The sequence below is a fragment of the Anolis carolinensis genome, chromosome 3, assembly GCF_035594765.1.
Source record: "Anolis carolinensis isolate JA03-04 chromosome 3, rAnoCar3.1.pri, whole genome shotgun sequence".
In the NCBI taxonomy this organism is placed as follows: domain Eukaryota; kingdom Metazoa; phylum Chordata; class Lepidosauria; order Squamata; family Dactyloidae; genus Anolis; species Anolis carolinensis.
Window position 1 is genome coordinate 25,776,966 of NC_085843.1, and position 18,732 is coordinate 25,795,697.

The 18,732-nt window shown below is 39.1% G+C and overlaps 1 protein-coding gene across 4 annotated transcripts in view; it reads right to left on the minus strand.

Moving 5' to 3' along the window:
* alkbh8 (alkB homolog 8, tRNA methyltransferase) overlaps window positions 1–18,732 on the minus strand; it is a 100,503-nt gene that overhangs the window by 63,284 nt on the left and 18,487 nt on the right. Inside the window, exons 1-7 of one of the 4 annotated variants that reach the window (XM_003219307.4) lie at window positions 16,383–16,503; window positions 12,262–12,418; window positions 9,277–9,517; window positions 7,882–8,013; window positions 6,784–6,879; window positions 5,971–6,075; window positions 4,762–4,832 (exon numbers count right to left, since the gene is read on the minus strand). In XM_003219307.4, coding sequence (XP_003219355.1) covers window positions 4,762–4,832; window positions 5,971–6,075; window positions 6,784–6,879; window positions 7,882–8,013; window positions 9,277–9,517; window positions 12,262–12,396 — 780 coding nt within the window. In that variant the 5' untranslated portion in view covers window positions 12,397–12,418; window positions 16,383–16,503. Of the gene's footprint in view, window positions 1–4,761; window positions 4,833–5,970; window positions 6,076–6,783; window positions 6,880–7,881; window positions 8,014–9,276; window positions 9,518–12,261; window positions 12,419–16,206; window positions 16,341–16,382; window positions 16,505–18,732 lie in introns of those variants that run through there. The other 3 variants (XM_008108025.3, XM_062974600.1, XM_008108024.2) reach the window with 3 other exon arrangements.

The following is an 18,732-nucleotide window of genomic DNA, read 5'->3' on the forward strand; positions in this document are numbered from 1 at the left end:
TAACAACATCTATTTGTATGTGCAGGAAGCTTCCTGCTCCAGTTCATAGGATAATATATTCCTTCTATTCACCTGAATCATTTACACAGCATTTAAATTTGCCAAATCCTTCACAATCGCCCTAACAGTTTGTTGGTTGTTTACAATTATGACAAAAATATAAAAATGCGTAACAGAGCCATCAGGAATAAATACATGAACAAATGCAATGACTACTGTTGTGATAAATGACTACTATGGAAATGAGTTAACAGTGAATTAGTATTCCATTACAAAATGGCACTAACTAAATGGATTGAATAGGAGTTCCACAGCATTTTGTTGGTATGAAACATATCCCACAGGCATGCTCTAAGTAAAGCCTCATCTTTAAAAAAAAATCAACCTCATCTTTAAAAAAATCACATTTATTTCTATTTAACTACTAAACACATATCAAATCTAAGCGGAAGTCTTTTTGAAGGAGGATAGGCAGAATCCACCCCTTCTAAAGGTCAGTCATAACCCCCAATGTGATTCATCCTATAGTCAAACACCACCTAGGTCTTCCATGTAGTCCTCAAGGCCAAAAGATCTAATATGAGCTCTGCCCATCCCATGCCTTCCCCTTCTTTAAAGCGGGAATGGACAAAGTCCAGACCCCACAGCTGTTTTTTTAAATCCCCAACACCCCTCCAATTCAACAGGTCAAAATACCTGGCCAAATAACCAACTAGCCGCTTTGAGTCCCCCTTCAGGGGAGATAAAGCGGGGTATAAATAAATATAATAATAGTAACAACAACAACATAATAATCTGCTATGGCGACATCAATGATCCAAAGAAAAAGGTTTGGATCACTGATGTCGCCATACCAGGTGACAGTCACATTGACGAAAAACAACAGGAAAAACTCAGCTGCTATCAGGACCTCAAGATTGAACTTCAAAGACTCTGGCAGAAACCAGTGCAGGTGGTGATGGGCACATTGGGTGCCGTGACAAAAGATCTCAGCCGGCATTTGGAAACAATAGACATTGACAAAAGTACGATCTGCCAACTGCAAAAGGCCACCCTATTGGGATCTGCGTGCATCATCCAAAAAGACATCACACAATCCTAGACGCTTGGGAAGTGTTCGACTTGTGATTTTTTTATACGAAATCCAGCATATCTATCTTGTTTGCTGTGTCATACAATATAATAATTAATAATAATAATAATAATAATAATAATAATAATAATAATAATAATGATAGGGGCCACAGTGGTGCAATTGTGCCGGCTGAACTACTGATCTAAAGATCTAAAGATTTAAAGGTTGGCGGTTTAAATCTGCAAGACGGGTTGAGCTCCTGTCTGTTAGCCCCAGCTTCCCATGCAGGGACATGAGAGAAGCCTCCCACAAGTTGGTAACACATCCGGGTTTCCCCTGGGCAACGTCTCTGTAGACGGCCAATTCTCTCACTTGCAATATTGCAGTATATTCTCAATTCGCTTCTATCACAATTAAAATTAAAAATATTAATAGCTACTGAAACAACAAACACTGTTTAACCAGGATGTAGGGGCCTCCTACAGTGTTTGACATGAAAATATATGTTTTTCAAAACTAGAAATACAGTGTTCCCTCACTACTTCGCAGTTCACTTCTCGCGGATTCGTGGTTTTTCAATACATTCTAAAAGACTACTAGAAATCATAAAAAATTACAATTTACAGCCTAAGGAAGGGAGGAAGGAGAAGCCAAAGGGAGAGAAAAGGACCCAAGTGGCAACAGGAGAAGGAGGCGGCGATTTATCAACACACCATTGGTTGATAAAGACTTAAAATTGTGTATAACTACTAAAATAATGTATAAATATTAAAATTAATATAGTGTCCCTACTTGGTGGATTTTCACTTATTGCGGGTGGTCCTGGAACCTAACCCCAGCAATAAGTAAGGGAACACTGCAGACTTCCAACCACCTCTGTTTCATTTTATTCTTGATTTAGGGAGCATTTTTGCCGTTCTCTGCACACATGGCTTTATGGTCCTAGCTACAGAAAATCTGCCCTCTGTTTTGCCCAAGTTACCCACTCTTTTGTTGAAGCCATAAGATTTAGTGCTGGCTTCACCCATCACAAATCTTCCCCAGTTACAACACTGTGGTGAGACCTTGCATTCTTCCAAGCAGGAGCCAAGTCATCCTCACTGTTATCTCCAATTGTTCAAAGATAAAAAGCTGAGATTATTCTGAAGAGGAGACAGGATCAGAGAGATAATATCCAGAAACCAGATTTAGCTCACAAAGTCAAAGGTTCTCTCTTTTTAATTTAAAGCAATTGGGGTTTTTTTTTTCCAAAAATGGACTGCACTATGATGACTACATAATCTTAGAAATGCACAGGCTTTCTGTCTACTTCTTCATTTCTCTTTCCGTCATTGTTGTCAGCCTTCAAAATAATCAATGGCAGAAGATAAAAAAGCATTTTTAGATAAAAAAATTTCTGGCTCAGGAGTCACAAAGATGTAGGAAATGAAAAGAAAACTTCAATGTCTGTGTGCTTTTAAAATAAGGCAACGGTATAAAACAACTTTTTTATTATTTACAAAGGCTTCTTAAGCACAGCTCCCTGCAGAAATTCAACTGGCAATAGAGTTGCTTTTTATAAATTCTCAGCTTGGATTAAAAATTCAACAGGTGGGGTTGGGATCGCTCCAGGGCAAAAAGAAGGCAAAGCCTTTCTTCCTCCTTTTTGGTAACTTATTTTATTTTATAGTTTATTTTCTGAGCTATCAGCGAATGTCTGAAATTATTAATGATGAGAGCGTTCGAATAACACCACATATTGATTCTGTTGTCCTGACGCACCAGAAGAGTTCCTGGCCCACCATCTCAAAATAGCCATGAAATAAACTAGAGTACTACAAACAGGTTTAACCTAATTTGGCCATACACTATAAAGCAAAGTGTGGCTCGTGAGCAACATGCAGACCCAAGATTCCACTCTTTTGACATGTGAAACCCCCTTAGTTGCCAAAAGGCCTCATTTTTATTTTCTGTGAATTTTTTGGAGCACCTTTTGCCTGAAAACCAGGCAAAGAACCCCTCCCCCCCAAACATGCAAAATACTCCATCCCTACATGAAAGCCCCCCAGCCCTTCCACCTAATACCTTTATTTTTATTGGAGTAAAAAAAATCACTTCCAGTTGCCATTTTGAGAAGGTCTTAGATCAGTGGTTCTCAACCTGTGGTTCCTCAGATGTTTTGGCCAACTCCCAGAAATCCTAACAGCTGGTAAACTAGCTGGGATTTCTGGGAGTTGTAAGGCCAAAACAGCTGGGCACCCAATGGTTGAGCACCACTGCCTTAGATGAAGACAGGAGTGTTACGGAATACGGTTGTGGGTACAGTTGGCAAAACAGCCAGAGGGGAAGAATTTGCACCCGGACCTCTTGTTTTTGCCCACTCTTTGCATAAGTCTTACACAAACTAGCTTAGTTCAACTGTAAAGCTAAACAAGAATGATACACACAAGGCACCTCAGAAGGTTTGTACTACCATTCCCATCTATCTACCAACCAACACAATAAGATCCAAAATATCTGGAAGGTGCTACATCACTGGCATAATCACTGACTTTCTCATTCTCCAGGACAGCTACTTATGCTTAGGGCCATAAATAAACCTCAATAGGCATACATCTGAATTGGAGACCAGTCCCTCAACATCAAAAACCCACAGCTTCAACTTGGTTTGTTTTGATGAACCATATTTTAAACTGATCACAATTGTGCCTAGTTTAGACACAAAACAGGAATTATTGTTAGATTAAAATAATAAATAAATGCTTCCAATGATCCTTTTGCAGCCAGTTATCCTTTTGCAGCCACTGATGTATTTTAGGAATGTTTATTTTATTGTTTTAATTATATATGCTGTTAATGTGTTCTGTTTTTATCTGCTGTTTCTTGGGCTCGGTCCTCATGTGAATCGCTCCAAGTCCCCTCAGGGAGACGGAGGCGAGTTATAAAGATGATGATGATGATGATGATGATGATGATTATTATTATTTCCCAAGCTCAACCCTGCTCATCTTAGCAACACTAAACTATGGTTTAAAAATGCAGGGATGGGAAAATGCAATATGCAAGCCACATGCAACCCCCTCAAGCCATTCTGCAACCTCTCAAAACTCTAAAAAGGTTTTTTTTCCCAATTTTGTTTTCCCAAATCGATCCCCATACCCTTTTAGGCCCATGAAAAGTGAAACATCTCATGTGGATAAGTGTAACAAAAATCTATCCCATGCTTAGAGGGTATGGGGATGCATTTAAGGCCAAAAAATCCTTTAAATTTTGTTTAAAGAATGAGAGTAGAGTATTGCAAGATGTAGGAGCTATGAGTCAACAAAGATACTGTGGGAGCTGATGTGATAGTTGTATGCCCTTGTTTAATGTACAACTGTGAACCAGATGATTTAGTTAGACTTGAATTATGTTGGCAGAGGGGACAAGATCTATACTTCCCTATTTGTTGAAATTCTCTGGCAGAAGAAATAAATCAGGTGTTCTATTGAGCCTATTTTTTCTGAATATGCTTCAGAAAAAAAGTAAATAACTAAGTTAAAAGGCTTCAGCTAGCATATGTTTTAAGCTAAGATGTACTTCCTTAATTAGGTCTTGTAGTTACCAAATGCAAATTTAATGTGTATCCAAGTTTTCTACAGAGCCCACAGTTTGAAGGGACTCTAAGCAACTGAAGGAGAAAAAAGGAAAAGAAAAATATACATTACCCCAGCTCCTAAACTCAGAGAGATTATTTCATCCTCAAAAGCAGAATGTGTATCAATATGAGGAGGGATTCCTGTAACAGAAAGCAAAATAATACATCTATAATCATCATCATCATCATCATCATCATCTTTATTTTTGTACCCTGCCTCCATCTCCCCAAAGGGACTCAGGGCAACTAACATGGGGCCAAGCCCAGGTAATTACAATAAGCAAAATAAAATACATCCATAACACACATTGTCAACAAATCAAAATTAAATCAAAATAAAAGCACAATTATACACAGTAACATAGTAAAATAGTAAACGTGTAAAAGCAGTAAAATAGTAATCTAGCAAAGAATGCCAACCAAAATATGTTTTCCAACTTCAATTCAGTATCAGTCCTATTTTTGTATATTCACAGAAACATATGCCATTCCTTCTAACTCAAAATTTACTCAATGAACTCAGAAATTGCTTGTAAGTAAACAAAACTTGCAAGATTTAGGAAGATAAATACACAGCCATCCAGTGGGACTGCAACACCAATGGTCCCCAATATTGGTCATGATTTATGGGAGCAGAAGCCCAGCAATATCCAGATAGGAATGTACATTTTAGTTGTTGTAGTGGACATCCACTTTTCACCCAAAATGCTGAGTCTTCTTCCTTTTTTTGAAATATTTCTTCTTCCATCTCACTGTGGTCTAAGGAAGAGATAGGAACCATACAGTCATCCAGATGTTACTGGAATGCAACCCCCAGCAATCCTCACATCAATGGATATGATGGCTTGAGCTGATGGGAGACAAGGTTCAACAATATCTGGATGGGCACATGTCTTCCAGCCCTGGACTAAACATCATATAGGACAAGGAAGGAAACAAACTATAGCTCAACAACACACCACACATTTTTCATACAGAACACCTTACATCTCCAGTTAGGGTCAGGAAATATGCCAGACTCATCAAAGCCATTCTCAATCAGTATAAACGATACTCATCTATGTGGACTCTGTAATCTAACTGTTTTTAATGCACTTTCCTATTTTTCTAACAAGGTGTGAGAAGGCAATTTCAGAGTCAATGGGGTATCAGCTAGAGACATCCACATAGGTAAATAACTACAAACTCCCTTAAATCCTATTACAAATAGAAATTGACCAAAACTCCTCTCTTAAGATGGCTTTACATTCTGGATCAGTCACATTAAGGCTATACATACCCTGTCCAGGTTCATACTGATTTATAGTCAGTTGATCAGAACTCTCTTTAATGTAGCCCATCTTCAGCCATTTTGCAAGAAGGGTGTTACAGATATCTGGGAGACCTAGCAAGTAAAAGAGGTAAGTAAGATTTTTTTTCTCATACTCTGTCCCACTCCAAGTTTCTCTGTAATAGAGAATAGAAGCTGAAACCCGATATCTTAAGAGATTTGTATACCACACTAGAAAACCATTATAGCCCAAACCTAAACCGAATGTCAAGTCAAAAGCAGAGTAGACTTATTAAATCAATGCAATTTATACATGTTTGCTTACCATTCAGTAATTGATTCACTTTGCCTTTTCCAGCTGAAAATAACAATTTGGTTTAAACCAATATAATTTACCTTTATATGTGTCACTTTCTCTATACCATGCACAATTTTAAACAGCTGTATAATGACCCTCACATTTTTTTTCTAAGTTAAAAAGGGTCAAATTTGAAACCTTACCTCTTGGGGAGTTGTTATAAGCCCACTGATTGACCTCTTACTTATGGTATTTGGAATTGCAGTAAATTATTTTGAAATCCACAGGATTCACTATCAAGTGATCTTTTTTATTTATTTCATAACAACCGTATATCCTTTTTACATTAACAGATTACAAGTTTTCACTCTTACAGTTGATGAGAACATGTAATTCTATTTTCATGCTGAAGCAAAAGTAAATTGTACTGATTTGAATGAGACACCCAAATAAGCATGCAGAAGACCATAGCCGCAGTTACCAAACTGGTGAAGATAACACTAATTACATAAAAGGCTACTCACCTCCAGGTAACGGTCTGTCTCGATCAACATTGTTGTTATCATACTGGAATTCATATCCAAAATGTTTTACCCTTCTGTGTTTTAATGATTTCTGAGCTTTAAATGGAAAACAAACAAGAACAAAACAATGTTTTTAAAATATATTTATGTGAACAAATTAACTAAATAAAACCGGGTCAGGATGAGCTCCCAACCTTTATCCCAGCTTCTGCCTACCTAGCAGTTTGAAAACAAATGTGAGTAGATAAATAGTAACCACATTAAAGCAGGGACATATTTAAGCTCTGCGTTTCAGTCAGAAAAAAAGGAGGAAGTTTACAAACAAAAAAAGCTCTTAGCAGGGAGATGGAGCAACAGCACCCCCCGGTGGCCAGAACCGAGCACAGTCTTCAAAGACGCCAAAAGATAGGAAAGCCTATATATACTTCTATCTGTTGTCTGTCTTGTCATTGTTATAATCAGCATTGAATGTTTGCCGTATATGTGATCTGTGATCTGCTCTGAGTCCCCTTCGGGACAGAATATAAATACCGTAAATAAATAAACCAAGGTATACTGTAAGCTGATGTAGTATAATGGCTATAATGGTAGGCTCCTAATCAAGACTTCCCTGGCTTGATTCTCACTTCTGCTAAGAACATCTGGATGGCAAACATGACCCAAAAATGCTGTTTGATTTTATTGAACCCTGTAAGCCACCTTGAGTCTCTGCGGGTGAGAAAGGCGGGGTAAAAATGTTGTAAATAAATAAATAGGTAAAGGTAAAGGTTTTCCCCTGACATAAGTCTAATCATGTCCGACTCTGGGGGTTGGTGCTCATCTCCATTTCTAAGCCAAAGAGCCAGCATTGTCCATAGATGTCTCCAAGGTCATATGGCCGGCATGACTGCATGGAGTGCCGTTACCTTCCTGCCAGAGAGGTACCTATTGATTTACTCACATTTGCATGTTTTCAAGCTGCTAGGTTGGCAGAAGCTGTGGCTAATAGCGGGAGATCACCCCACTCCCCAGATTCAAACAGCTGACCTTTCAGTCAGCAAGTTCAGCAGCTCAGCTGTTTAACCTGCTGCACCATCAGGGGCTCCATGCATAACTTACCATTTGGAATTACTTCATCCTTTCCCCAGTCAATGCATTCCAAAAGTTGTCCTTCCTCCTCTGGTGAAACTACCTCTTCGATGACCCTCAGGCCAGGAGGCAAGGTAGAAGGTGTCATGTCCTCCCAAGGAACTACGAGTTCAAAAATGTGAAGAATTCCTGATGAAATATACACACTGGCATTCCTTCAAGCAATAAATAGCTAATTAGATTCACAATAATCAATTTTTTTCTTTACTGCCAAAACTTCAAATACAATGTAGTACCATGACAATTGAATGCGAAAAGTCTACCCATTTTTGCCCCAAGATTACCCCAAGGCCCATTTCTTTCAAAATTAGATAAAAAAACACCACAAATGCTGTACTTTTGGTAGTTTAGCCCTCAAAACCTGTGGATCCCCAGGCGTTTTTTTCAGTGGTGGCTCCACAGCTGTGGAACTCCTTACCAAGGGAGATTAGGGAAGCCCCCTCACTCATGTCTTTCAGGAAGCAGTTTAAGACCTGGCTGTAGGATCAAGCATTTCGCCCATCCTAAGATATGAACTGATACGACCTAATGGATTCTATGAATTAATATCGATTTGAACACGGACTGGCTCTGACTTTGGCTTGAAACTTCCCCTTTTGTAATGGTCACATAGTTTTAATTTTTAATTTGATTTGGATACCGGCTTTTGTTCACGTTTTATGTTTGGTTTTTACTGCTTGTTGTATTGTATGTGGCATTTGATTCTGTGTAAAACCGCTCTGGGTCCCCCTGGGGAGAAGAGTGGTATAAATAAATAAATAAATAAAATCTACTTGTATAGTTGTTACACTTATTAGCATTAGAGAGGGGTCACACCTGTTTTCAAGTTTCCTTTGTTCCCTTCTATGCTATATAAACCTTGCAAGTCCATCTACTACTGGTCTCAACCTATTGGGAATCAGTCAAGACAAACTGGAGAGTCAGACCCTGGATAGTGAGGGCTGCTTAGGGGACCAGTTATACCACTTGCCGTAAGGAGATGACAGACTCCATCAACTAAATGATCGTGGTGTTTCTTTTTTGTAGACTACCTACTGTACCATTTATGAGCAAGAAGGCTTATTTCAGAGTAGTGACATGTGTCAGTTTTGCAAAAAGCCTGGCTTCGAACAAGTTCCTTCTCAGCCCTCAAATTGTGGGTGTGATGGTGATTATAGAGAGTATCTAATAATTACTATTCAACTACAAGTCCTGTCAGCTTCAATATACAAATCAACAAAAGGGTACCATTTTGTCATTTGGCTAAGGCATCAACATCTCTTTGGCAAGCCCAGGAGAGAAAAAATTATACAGGAAGGCATGCTAAAACTATTTCCTTAGATTTAACTATTTATTTGGAGGTACAAACCAATAAAGCAAGAATACCTTTTTCCACAAAGTTGAAATATAGAACAACATTTTGAGTGTTGTCTTCTGAAGCAACGTCTTCTCCATTGAGTGAATCATAGGCACGCTTGGAATCTTCAAGCATCTCATATTTCAAAAATGAATAGGGTTTATTTGGCGGCATTAAGAGCGCTTCCACCAGCCCACATCTCTCCGCCAGCTTGAGCACTTGGCACCTGCTCACTCCATTCCCCAGACCGCCATTGGCAATGACCAGGCTCTAATTAGGGCGAGAGGGAAAAGAAAGGAAGAGAAAAGAGACACGGACATGAATAATCAGCATTAATTGGTTAATCTGAAAACTGCATAAACACAGCATAGAAATAAAGAGACAATGAGGCTATTATCCATGAACGTCAGCATAGCCAACTCTGAATATGTCACAAAAATATAATGTGCAGATTTGATAAATGTGGATTTAATATGTGTGGGTTTGAATGAATTGAATGGAATGAATGAATGAATGAATGAATGAGAGCTACATTTTGAAGACAACAATCCTTAGATTAAGGCCTGCAATGACTAACTACCTGCTTGCTGAACTGTAATTAAAAGTTGCTAATGAGACCAGAAGTGACTGGCTTGACCTTGAAGGAGCTGCGGGCGGCAACAGCCGACAGGGAACTTTGGCGTGGACTGGTCCATGAGGTCACAAAGTGTCGGAAACGACTGAGTGAATGAAGAAGAAGAATGAGACCTGAAATAGTTGACCTGCCTGGTAAACTGTGATAAGAACTATGACAGTGATAAAATAAATATTTACATCTGTTTACATCTGTCAACATTTGCTGACTTGAAGAACTTTTGGGGCAAAGACAATGGCTCTTTTAAGTTAAGGATGTTAAGAAGGAAGTCAACACAAGGCCAACACTAATCAAGAGTCAACAATATTTGGTCCAGGAAACTGAGGTGGAGCCAGGATGGAAGATGTCTATCATTCATTTACAATTTTGTGACAACATTAGCAAAATATTGCTATATAAGTGATCTTATGACAATCCAGAAATTGTGACAGAGACGTTGTTCACCCGCCATGCTCTGCTCCATTGGGAAAGAGAGAGATGGTGTACTTTGGAGAATGCCAGATATACAATGGAAGCAGTCTGGTTACAATGATATGGGTTGCAGAGAGTCAGTTGTGCTGTATGGAAAACAGGGGTCTGATCCTTGGCATTGTTCATAGGAAAAAAGGATGCATTTTGGAGTTTTGAAGTTTTTGAACTGTACGTTGGCAAGCTGCAGGGAAGCAGGGCCTGGCCTAAGCAGGTGCTTCTCCAAGGAGGGAGAAAAGGATTTGGTAATATTTGGAAGTATGCATGAGGATGAATGCATGTATGTGTGTGCGAATGCTGAGTGGAAATGTAACCTCTCCCTTTGTTTGTTCGCCAATGCAGTAGGTGTTTGTGAATCCAATGTAGTTGCATAGAATCTGTATGTCTAATGTCTAAATGTTGTTCTGTAAAAGTTCTGATGTACCCTCTCACACTGAAATTGCAATAAAAAGAACCTATGCTTTAAAGTTATTGAAAAGTTCATAACAAATGGAAATGTTTAGATAACAGGCAGCCTTGGCACATAATAATGAAAGACATATAGGGAGAGATTACTTTTATTTGTGCATCCTTTTGATGGGACTTTAACTGAACAACAACAAGGATAGAGTTGGAAGGGGTTGTGGAGACTAAGTAGTTTTATACTCACACCTATAAGAAAGGATCCAACCACAGTATCCCTGATAACTGACCATCCAGTTCCTGTGCTTAGGATCTGCCATATTCATACCTCATACTGGCTGTGTAATACGTAGTTTGCTATAGAGTGTAATGTTATTCATCAATAGCTGTATTCTTATGTGCTTTTAATATAATTGTTAATGAAAATTTGAGTATATTGTAGAACAGGCATGGGCAAACTTTGGCTCAAAACACCTGGACAGCCGAAGTTTGCCCATGCCTGTTCTAGAAGCTGCCAGCCATAGACTGATACCACCCATGATATTAATTAGACACCTGCTGATAATGGACTGGATGAGCTAAAGATTTCTTTTGAGAACAATGCACTATCCAAGGCCCTTCTCAGGAGAAAGGTGAACCTGTGTGAATAAGGCAATGTTTTGACTGCCTGACAAATGAAGGAAAATATTGAGAAGAGTGCAAGCAATAGGGCCTTTGGACAAATGGGGATACTGCACAAAAATGTGTGTATGTATGTACAGCCTATATACATCTTGCAACTTTTCAAAAATTGTGAGATTCAACAATAATTTGCTGTAGTAGTCCGTACTTATACTTTAAAAATAATTATTTTCTACCTAAAGTGCATTTATTTTGAGACAGTAAATGCCTTCAGTTCTGACCTTCTGCTTAAGCACCCGATTCAAAGGGTTGAAGAGCAGAGTAAAGATACTTTAAGTGAATTAATATATTCACTTAAATTCAGGGCTTATCAATTAAAGAAACAAATCCAGTCCCACTCTGGGAGGAAGCCGGCAAATAAATAAAATAAATAAGAAACGTCCCCAGTCACAGTTATAATATGAGAAGTGAGAAGTGAGAATGGTACATAAATAAGACTGCATTCTATATACCAAACTCATTCACAAAGTATGGATAAAAAGGATGTATCCTATCAAGAAAGGAGGAATAATTAGGATTAGGGGAAACAAAACCAAAGAGATATGAATATATTTTTAGAAATGTCCAAAAAAAGGACTCAGTATGCTGAGTGGCCATAGAATGCTAACATCTGAAAAAGTAAAATGCAGAAACCTGGGAGCAAAGGAGAGGTGAATAAATAGATATAGGGCTTGAACAATAGCACCACATACTGCAACATTTTGGAAGAAGGCTGCAATCATATATCCATCTGTTAGCGGAGTGTGCATTGAATTTAGTGGGACATGCCTCTTGATACATTTGCTCAAGATCATTATGCAAAAGGTAAGCTACCAACAACACAACTCACCTTGGTGGGATATGACACACATTCGATGCCCTCATGCCTTAGCAGAGTATGTCTGACTTTCATCTGTTTTTGCCGCAGCTTCTTCTCCTTTTTACTCAGTTTCTGGCTCTGTTGATTGATGCCACTTATTTCCATGGTGAAAAGGTCTACAGAGAAGCTGTAATCGGAAGGATACGTCTGGTTAAATACTCTTTATGAAGTTTTTAACAAATCAAATATATATATATATATAACTAAAATTATTATTTATCTTATGACAAACACAATTATCATGAAACAATAATTTGGGGAGGAAGACCCTCTCCTTTGTAAATATATAAGACATCTCTGGCAAACATAGTACAGTAAGTCTCTCATATCTGTGGGGTATATGTTCACAGATATAATGGAGTTTAGATTGTATTATCCGTTGTCTTGGCCTGCATACGGCCAAGACAGAAGTGGCCTCTCTCTACGCTGAGATCCTTCTGAACTAGCTGAATAATAACAAAGAAAATATTCAATACCAAAGGTAAGCCTGTAATCCAACACCGCCACTTTTTAAAGCTTCTCCTTTATGACTTTTAACTTTTATTTCTTTTGCCTGATGAAGAAGCCGGTGAAGTTTTGAAAGATTTTATAGTGTGTTTTGGTTGCCCAAGAAAAGTATCACTCTTTTGTGGATTTTGGATTTTATCTCCCAAACTCCTTGTCTTGCTGCACTGAGAAAACATTAAATATATCCTGTCCACCAGTAGATGGCAGACGATGTCCACATATGTGTTGTCGAAAGCTTTCACTGTGGAATCACTAGGTTGCTGTGAGGTTTCTGGGCTGTATGGCCATGTTCCAGAAGCATTCTCTCCTCACGTTTTGCCCACATCTATGGCAGGCATCCTCAGAGGTTGTGAGGTCTGTTGGAAACTAGGCTAGTGGGATTATATATCTCTGGAATGTCCTGGATGGGAGAAAAAAACCTGGACATTCCACAGATATATACTTGCCAAGGTTCCAACAGACCTCTCAACCTCTGAGGATGCCTGCCATAGACGTGGGTGAAACATCAGGTGAGAATGATTCTGGAACATGGCCATACAGCCCAGAAAACTCACAGCAACCCTACATCCACTTATGTTTGCTGTTGTTGTTGTTGTTGTTGTTGTTATTATTATCTTTATTATCTTTATTTATACCCGGCCTTTCTCCCATGCGGTTCTCTTGTGGGGATTCAAGGCAACTAACAACGTCACAACTAGTTAAGTTTTAAAAGTACAATACAAAAGTGAAAAAAACAAATAGTGACAGTGTGGTTAAAAACAGATTAAAATACAATAAATGCATTTAAAATAACCTCCCCCCCCCAAAAAAATCTCCACAATTGTTTTCATTTGTGTTGATTTCTGGTTTCTACAATATATCAGACCATCACTTTATCCATTAGCCACAGTTTCATTTACTCATGTGCAAAAATATATGCTTTCTCTAGGCATTTCCTATGTAGTGTAATTCTATGGTATGCTTCTACTAGAAGTTGACCGTAAAGTTGTGCTGGAGAGCCTACAAATGCTTAGAGTTCTAGGCATTTTCTAGGTCCTCCACGGCACTTCTTTGGCCAAAAAGTATTTTATTTCCAATGGGATTCACTATTTCCCATAGTTTTGTGTTTCTACATTATTACAATAGAATCACAGAATAATAGAGTTGGAAGAGACCACATTGGCCATCTAGTCTAACCCCCTGCTATGCAGGAAAAATACAATCAAAACACCCTGACAGATGGCAATTCAGCCTCTGTTTAAAAGCTTCCACTGAAGGAGTCTCAGGACCCTTCCAGACAGGTCCTATATTGCAGGATCTGATCCCAGGTTTCTGTTTATCCCAGATTATCTGGCAGTGCTAACTCATATAATCCAGTTTAAAGCAGAAAACATAGGATCATATTCTAGGATATAGGGCTTGTTCGGAAGGGCCCTTAGGCTGGTTTTGCCCTGGTGCACAATATGTTTTTAAATCAAGCTAAATTTTCAATCTGTGTATTTTACTATGATATTGTTATGTTTAGTTTGTTATGTTTTTTTTTTATATTGTCATTTATGTATTATGTTTTTATTCTTGCTTTGGTATTGTACTTATCTCTGTAAGCCACCCTGAGTCCTGTTGGAGACGGAGTGGGATATAAATAAAGTTTGTTTATTTATTATTATATTTATAATAGTTCGTGCTTTTTTCTACTAAATATCTCTATAGAATTGTTTTTAAGCAGTGAAAATGACAGCAATAGAAAAGAAGGGGGAATATTTACTGCATCATCTATTACTACTTTGGAACACTCCCATTTTGGAGAAGGAAAAGTGTGGAAGAAATACAGTTTGAAAACATGCAAATATGAATAGATCAATAGGCACTGCTCCAGTGGGAAGGTAACGGCACTCCATGCAGTCATGCCGGCCACATGACCTTGGAGGAGTCTATGGACAACGCCGGCTCTTCGGCTTAGAAATGGAGATGAGCACCAAACCCTGGAGTCAGACACAACTAGACTTAATGTCAGAGGAAAATCTTTACCTTTACCTTACCAATCTGTTATCTACTAATACATGATGCAGTAAATATTAGTGCATAACACAGTGTGTGCGCTGTTCCACCGAATCACTAAGCCTTCATCTATGGCCCCTTCTACACAGCTGTATAAAATCCACATTGAACTGGATTATATGGCAGTGTGGTCTCAGATAATCCAGTTCAAAGCAGATATTGTGGATATCTGGGTTATATGGCTGCGTGGAAGTGCCTTAAATTAGAGAATTAATGCAGTTTGGCACCACTTTAGCTGCCATGGCTCAATGCTATGGGATCTTGGGAGCTGCAGTTTTACCAGGCCTTTCACCATTCCTGACAAAGCATCCTGGTGCCTTACCAAACTACAAATAGCTGTGTGGTCAAACTGCATTAATTCTCCAACCAAGGGCCCTTCCAGGCAGGCCCTATATCTCAGGATCTGTCCCCAGGTTTTCTGCTTTAAATTGGATTATATGAGTCTACTGGAGTCCCCGGTGGCACAGTGAGTTAAAGTGCTGAGCTGTTGAACTTGCTGACTGAAAGCAGAGTGAGTTCCCACTGTTAGCCCCAGCTTCTGCCAACCTATCAGTTCAAAAACATGCAAATGTGAGTAGGTTAATAGGTACCGCTCCAGCGGGAAGGTAACGGCACTCCATGCAGTCATGCCAGCCACATGACCTTAGATGTGTCTACGGACAATACCGGCTCTTCGACTTAGAAATGGAGATGAGCACCAACTCCCAGAGTCAGACACAACTAGACTTAATGTCAGGGGGAAATCTTTACCTTTACCTCTTTATGTGAGTCTACACTGCCAGATAATCTGGAATAAACAGAAAACCTGGGAACAAATCCTGGGATATAGGGCCTGTCTGGGAGGGCCTGTTGATGCAGGCTGAGGCCTCTCCCACAAAATCCCACATTATCTGCTTTGAACTGGGTTATATGGCAGTGTGAACTCAGATAACCCAGTTCAAAGCAGACAGTCTGGGTTATATGGCTGTGTGGAAAGGTCTAGAGTTTGATTTTTCGGTGCATGGGCTTTTATAAATCCTCCTATGTTGAATTATATACATCATGGGATATCTCAGAGCTGGAACACAATATGCATGGATGTTTTGCAATCACCCGACACACATAGCCTTATTTTATACACAGCATTGGTAACGATTTTATGCATGAAACAAAAGCATCAGAAAGCAAAAGTGTCAACTTTGGATTTCTGGATGTGGGATGCTCCACTCGCATCATATTAACACGTGGTCAGAAGGGGAAGGGCTACCAATCCTAGGAAATGAGCCTGGCCCCTTTTCAGACATTATGATGTTTGCAAATCCGAAAGGGCTGGAGCAACTGTCAAATCCAGGCAGAGCAGGGACAAAACCTTCAAGCTAAAATACTCCAAACCTTTACAATATTTCGATTTCCAGAGGGAGGGAAGGAAGGAGTTAACTCAGCCACGGCAGTCCTCCTTGAATCAAGGCAAAAGGAAATCCTTCCCCAATGCGAAATTGCCCTTTGTTTCCTCTCCGGTTGAAACTGTTGCAAAGCACGATGCTTAAAAGGAAATAAAGGGAACTTACCTCCCAGGAAGCAGCCATGCTAAAAGGGGACGGCTGGGCTTAAACTACAACTCCCATGATGCTCCTTGCTAAAGTTCCCATCATGCCTGCACAGAGTTCTGTTTTAACCTCTTAATAGCTGTCAGTGGAGGCTTCGGTGTATCCTTCTTGCAAGTGCTCCGTTGCTCCTACAAAGCTTTTAAATTGCCTTTGGCCATGTGTATATGTGTTGTGTCTGTGCATGAATACCAGGCATGGCAAACTTGGGCTCTCCAGGCTGTTAGGAATTGTGGGAGTTGTGGGAGTTGAAGTCCAAAACAGCTGGAGGGCCAAAGTTGGCCCATGTATGCTCTATTAGCACTCTTGATCTGAGAAGTCTTCATTTCAATAGGGTTCACTATTATCCACAGCCTTGCATATCCACACAAAACCCAGGGGGCATGTTCTGCCATGAAGACATAGATCATATTGTTCTGTGAAAAGGCCCCTTGGAACAAAGATAATGGCTATTTAACAGTGTAATCTTATAAATATCTACACAGGAGTGGGTCCAATGGAAGGATTGCCCTGCACTCCTATAGTAAGTAGGGTAAGATAAAGGTTTTTCCCTGACGTTAAGTCCAGTCATGTCTGACTCTGAGGGTTGGTGCTCATCTCCATTACTAAGTCGAAGAGCCGGCGTTGTCCGTAGACACCTCCAAGGTCATGTGGCCGGCATGACTGCATGGAGCGCCGTTACCTTCCTGCCGGAGCGGTACCTATTGATCTACTCACATTGGCCTGTTTTCGAACTCCTAGGTTGGCAGGAAGTAACATAACTGAAAAGAAGTCCCATTGAACTCAATGATTCTTCCCTCTATGTGGGAAGGTGCAGGGATTAGCTATAACATTATTACAGTAGAGTCTCACTTATCCAACATAAACGGGCCAGCAGAACGTTGGATAAGCAAATATGTTGGATAATAAGGAGAGATTAAGAAAAAAGCCTATTAAACATCAAAATAGGTTATGATTTTACAAATTAAGCACCAAAACATCATGTTATACAACAAATTTGACAGAAAAAGTAGTTGATTAGACATTAATGCTATGTAGTAATTACTGTATTTACGGATTTAGCACCAAAATATCACAATGCATTGAAAACATTGACTACAAAAATGTGTTGGATAATCCAGAACATTGGATAAGTGAGTGTTGGATAAGTGAGACTCTACTGTAGTTTGAAATCATAGGTTATGATTTTACAAATTAAGCACCAAAACATCATGTTATACAACAAATTTGACAGAAAAAGTAGTTCATTACACATTAATGCTATGTAGTAATTACTGTATTTACGAATTTAGCACCAAAATATCACAATGCATTGAAAACATTGACTACAAAAATGTGTTGGATAATCCAGAACATTGGATAAGTGAGTGCTGGATAAGTGAGACTCTACTGTAGTTTGAAATTCTTAAATTTCTCCTATTAAACCCAGTGTGGGACTCAAGAGTACTTTGTTTAGATTGATTGCTACTCATCATCACTTTACACCTAATGGTGTTTTCTTAAAGTCACTTTATTTTGAAACAGGAGTGTTCAGCATCATCTCCTGTGTTTAATGTCTTTATGAGGAGCATTTTCGCAGCCCTTGTTCATTCTCTTTCATTCAATCTTTCATACAAATGGTTTCTCAATCATGTTAATGTTTCCTATATGATGGGGTGGGAGGATCACATTACTGACTCCCTGATTACGGCAGCAGTGAATACATGCTGCTATTATTCTCATCTAACACTAAGGAGATACTATAGCTCTATTATTTTGTCAAGTGTCTTAATTCCTTTGGAGGTAATCTGTTTAGCATATTTGACCCAAATGATGTGAGCAAAGCAAGCCATTCCCTTTTCTCACTCTTTTTTTCTTCTCTCTTTTGAACACTCCCTCGTTTCCATCTTGATCTTCTTCTCGACAATGAGATCAGTTCAGCAGTGAAATATGCTTCCTTGGAGTTCCTTGGAGTCTCCTTCTCTAGAGGTTTTTAAACAGAGTCTGGGTGACCATATATCAAGAGTGTGTTGATGATGTATTTCTGCACAGACAGGGTTGGACTGGGTGACCTTTGTGGTCTCTTCCAATTCTATGAGGGACATAACACTTTAGCCTATGTCTATGTAATAATAATAATAATAATAATAATAATAATAATAATAATAATAATAATGTAATAATAAATCTTTATTTATACCCCACCACCATCTCCCCTGAGAGACTCAGGGCGGCTCACAGAAGCACTCCAAGTGCTGCATTTAAACAACAGGGCATAAGTATATACACAGTGTCATAAGTATAAAATCCCAGCTAATAAAATTGTAAGAATTGT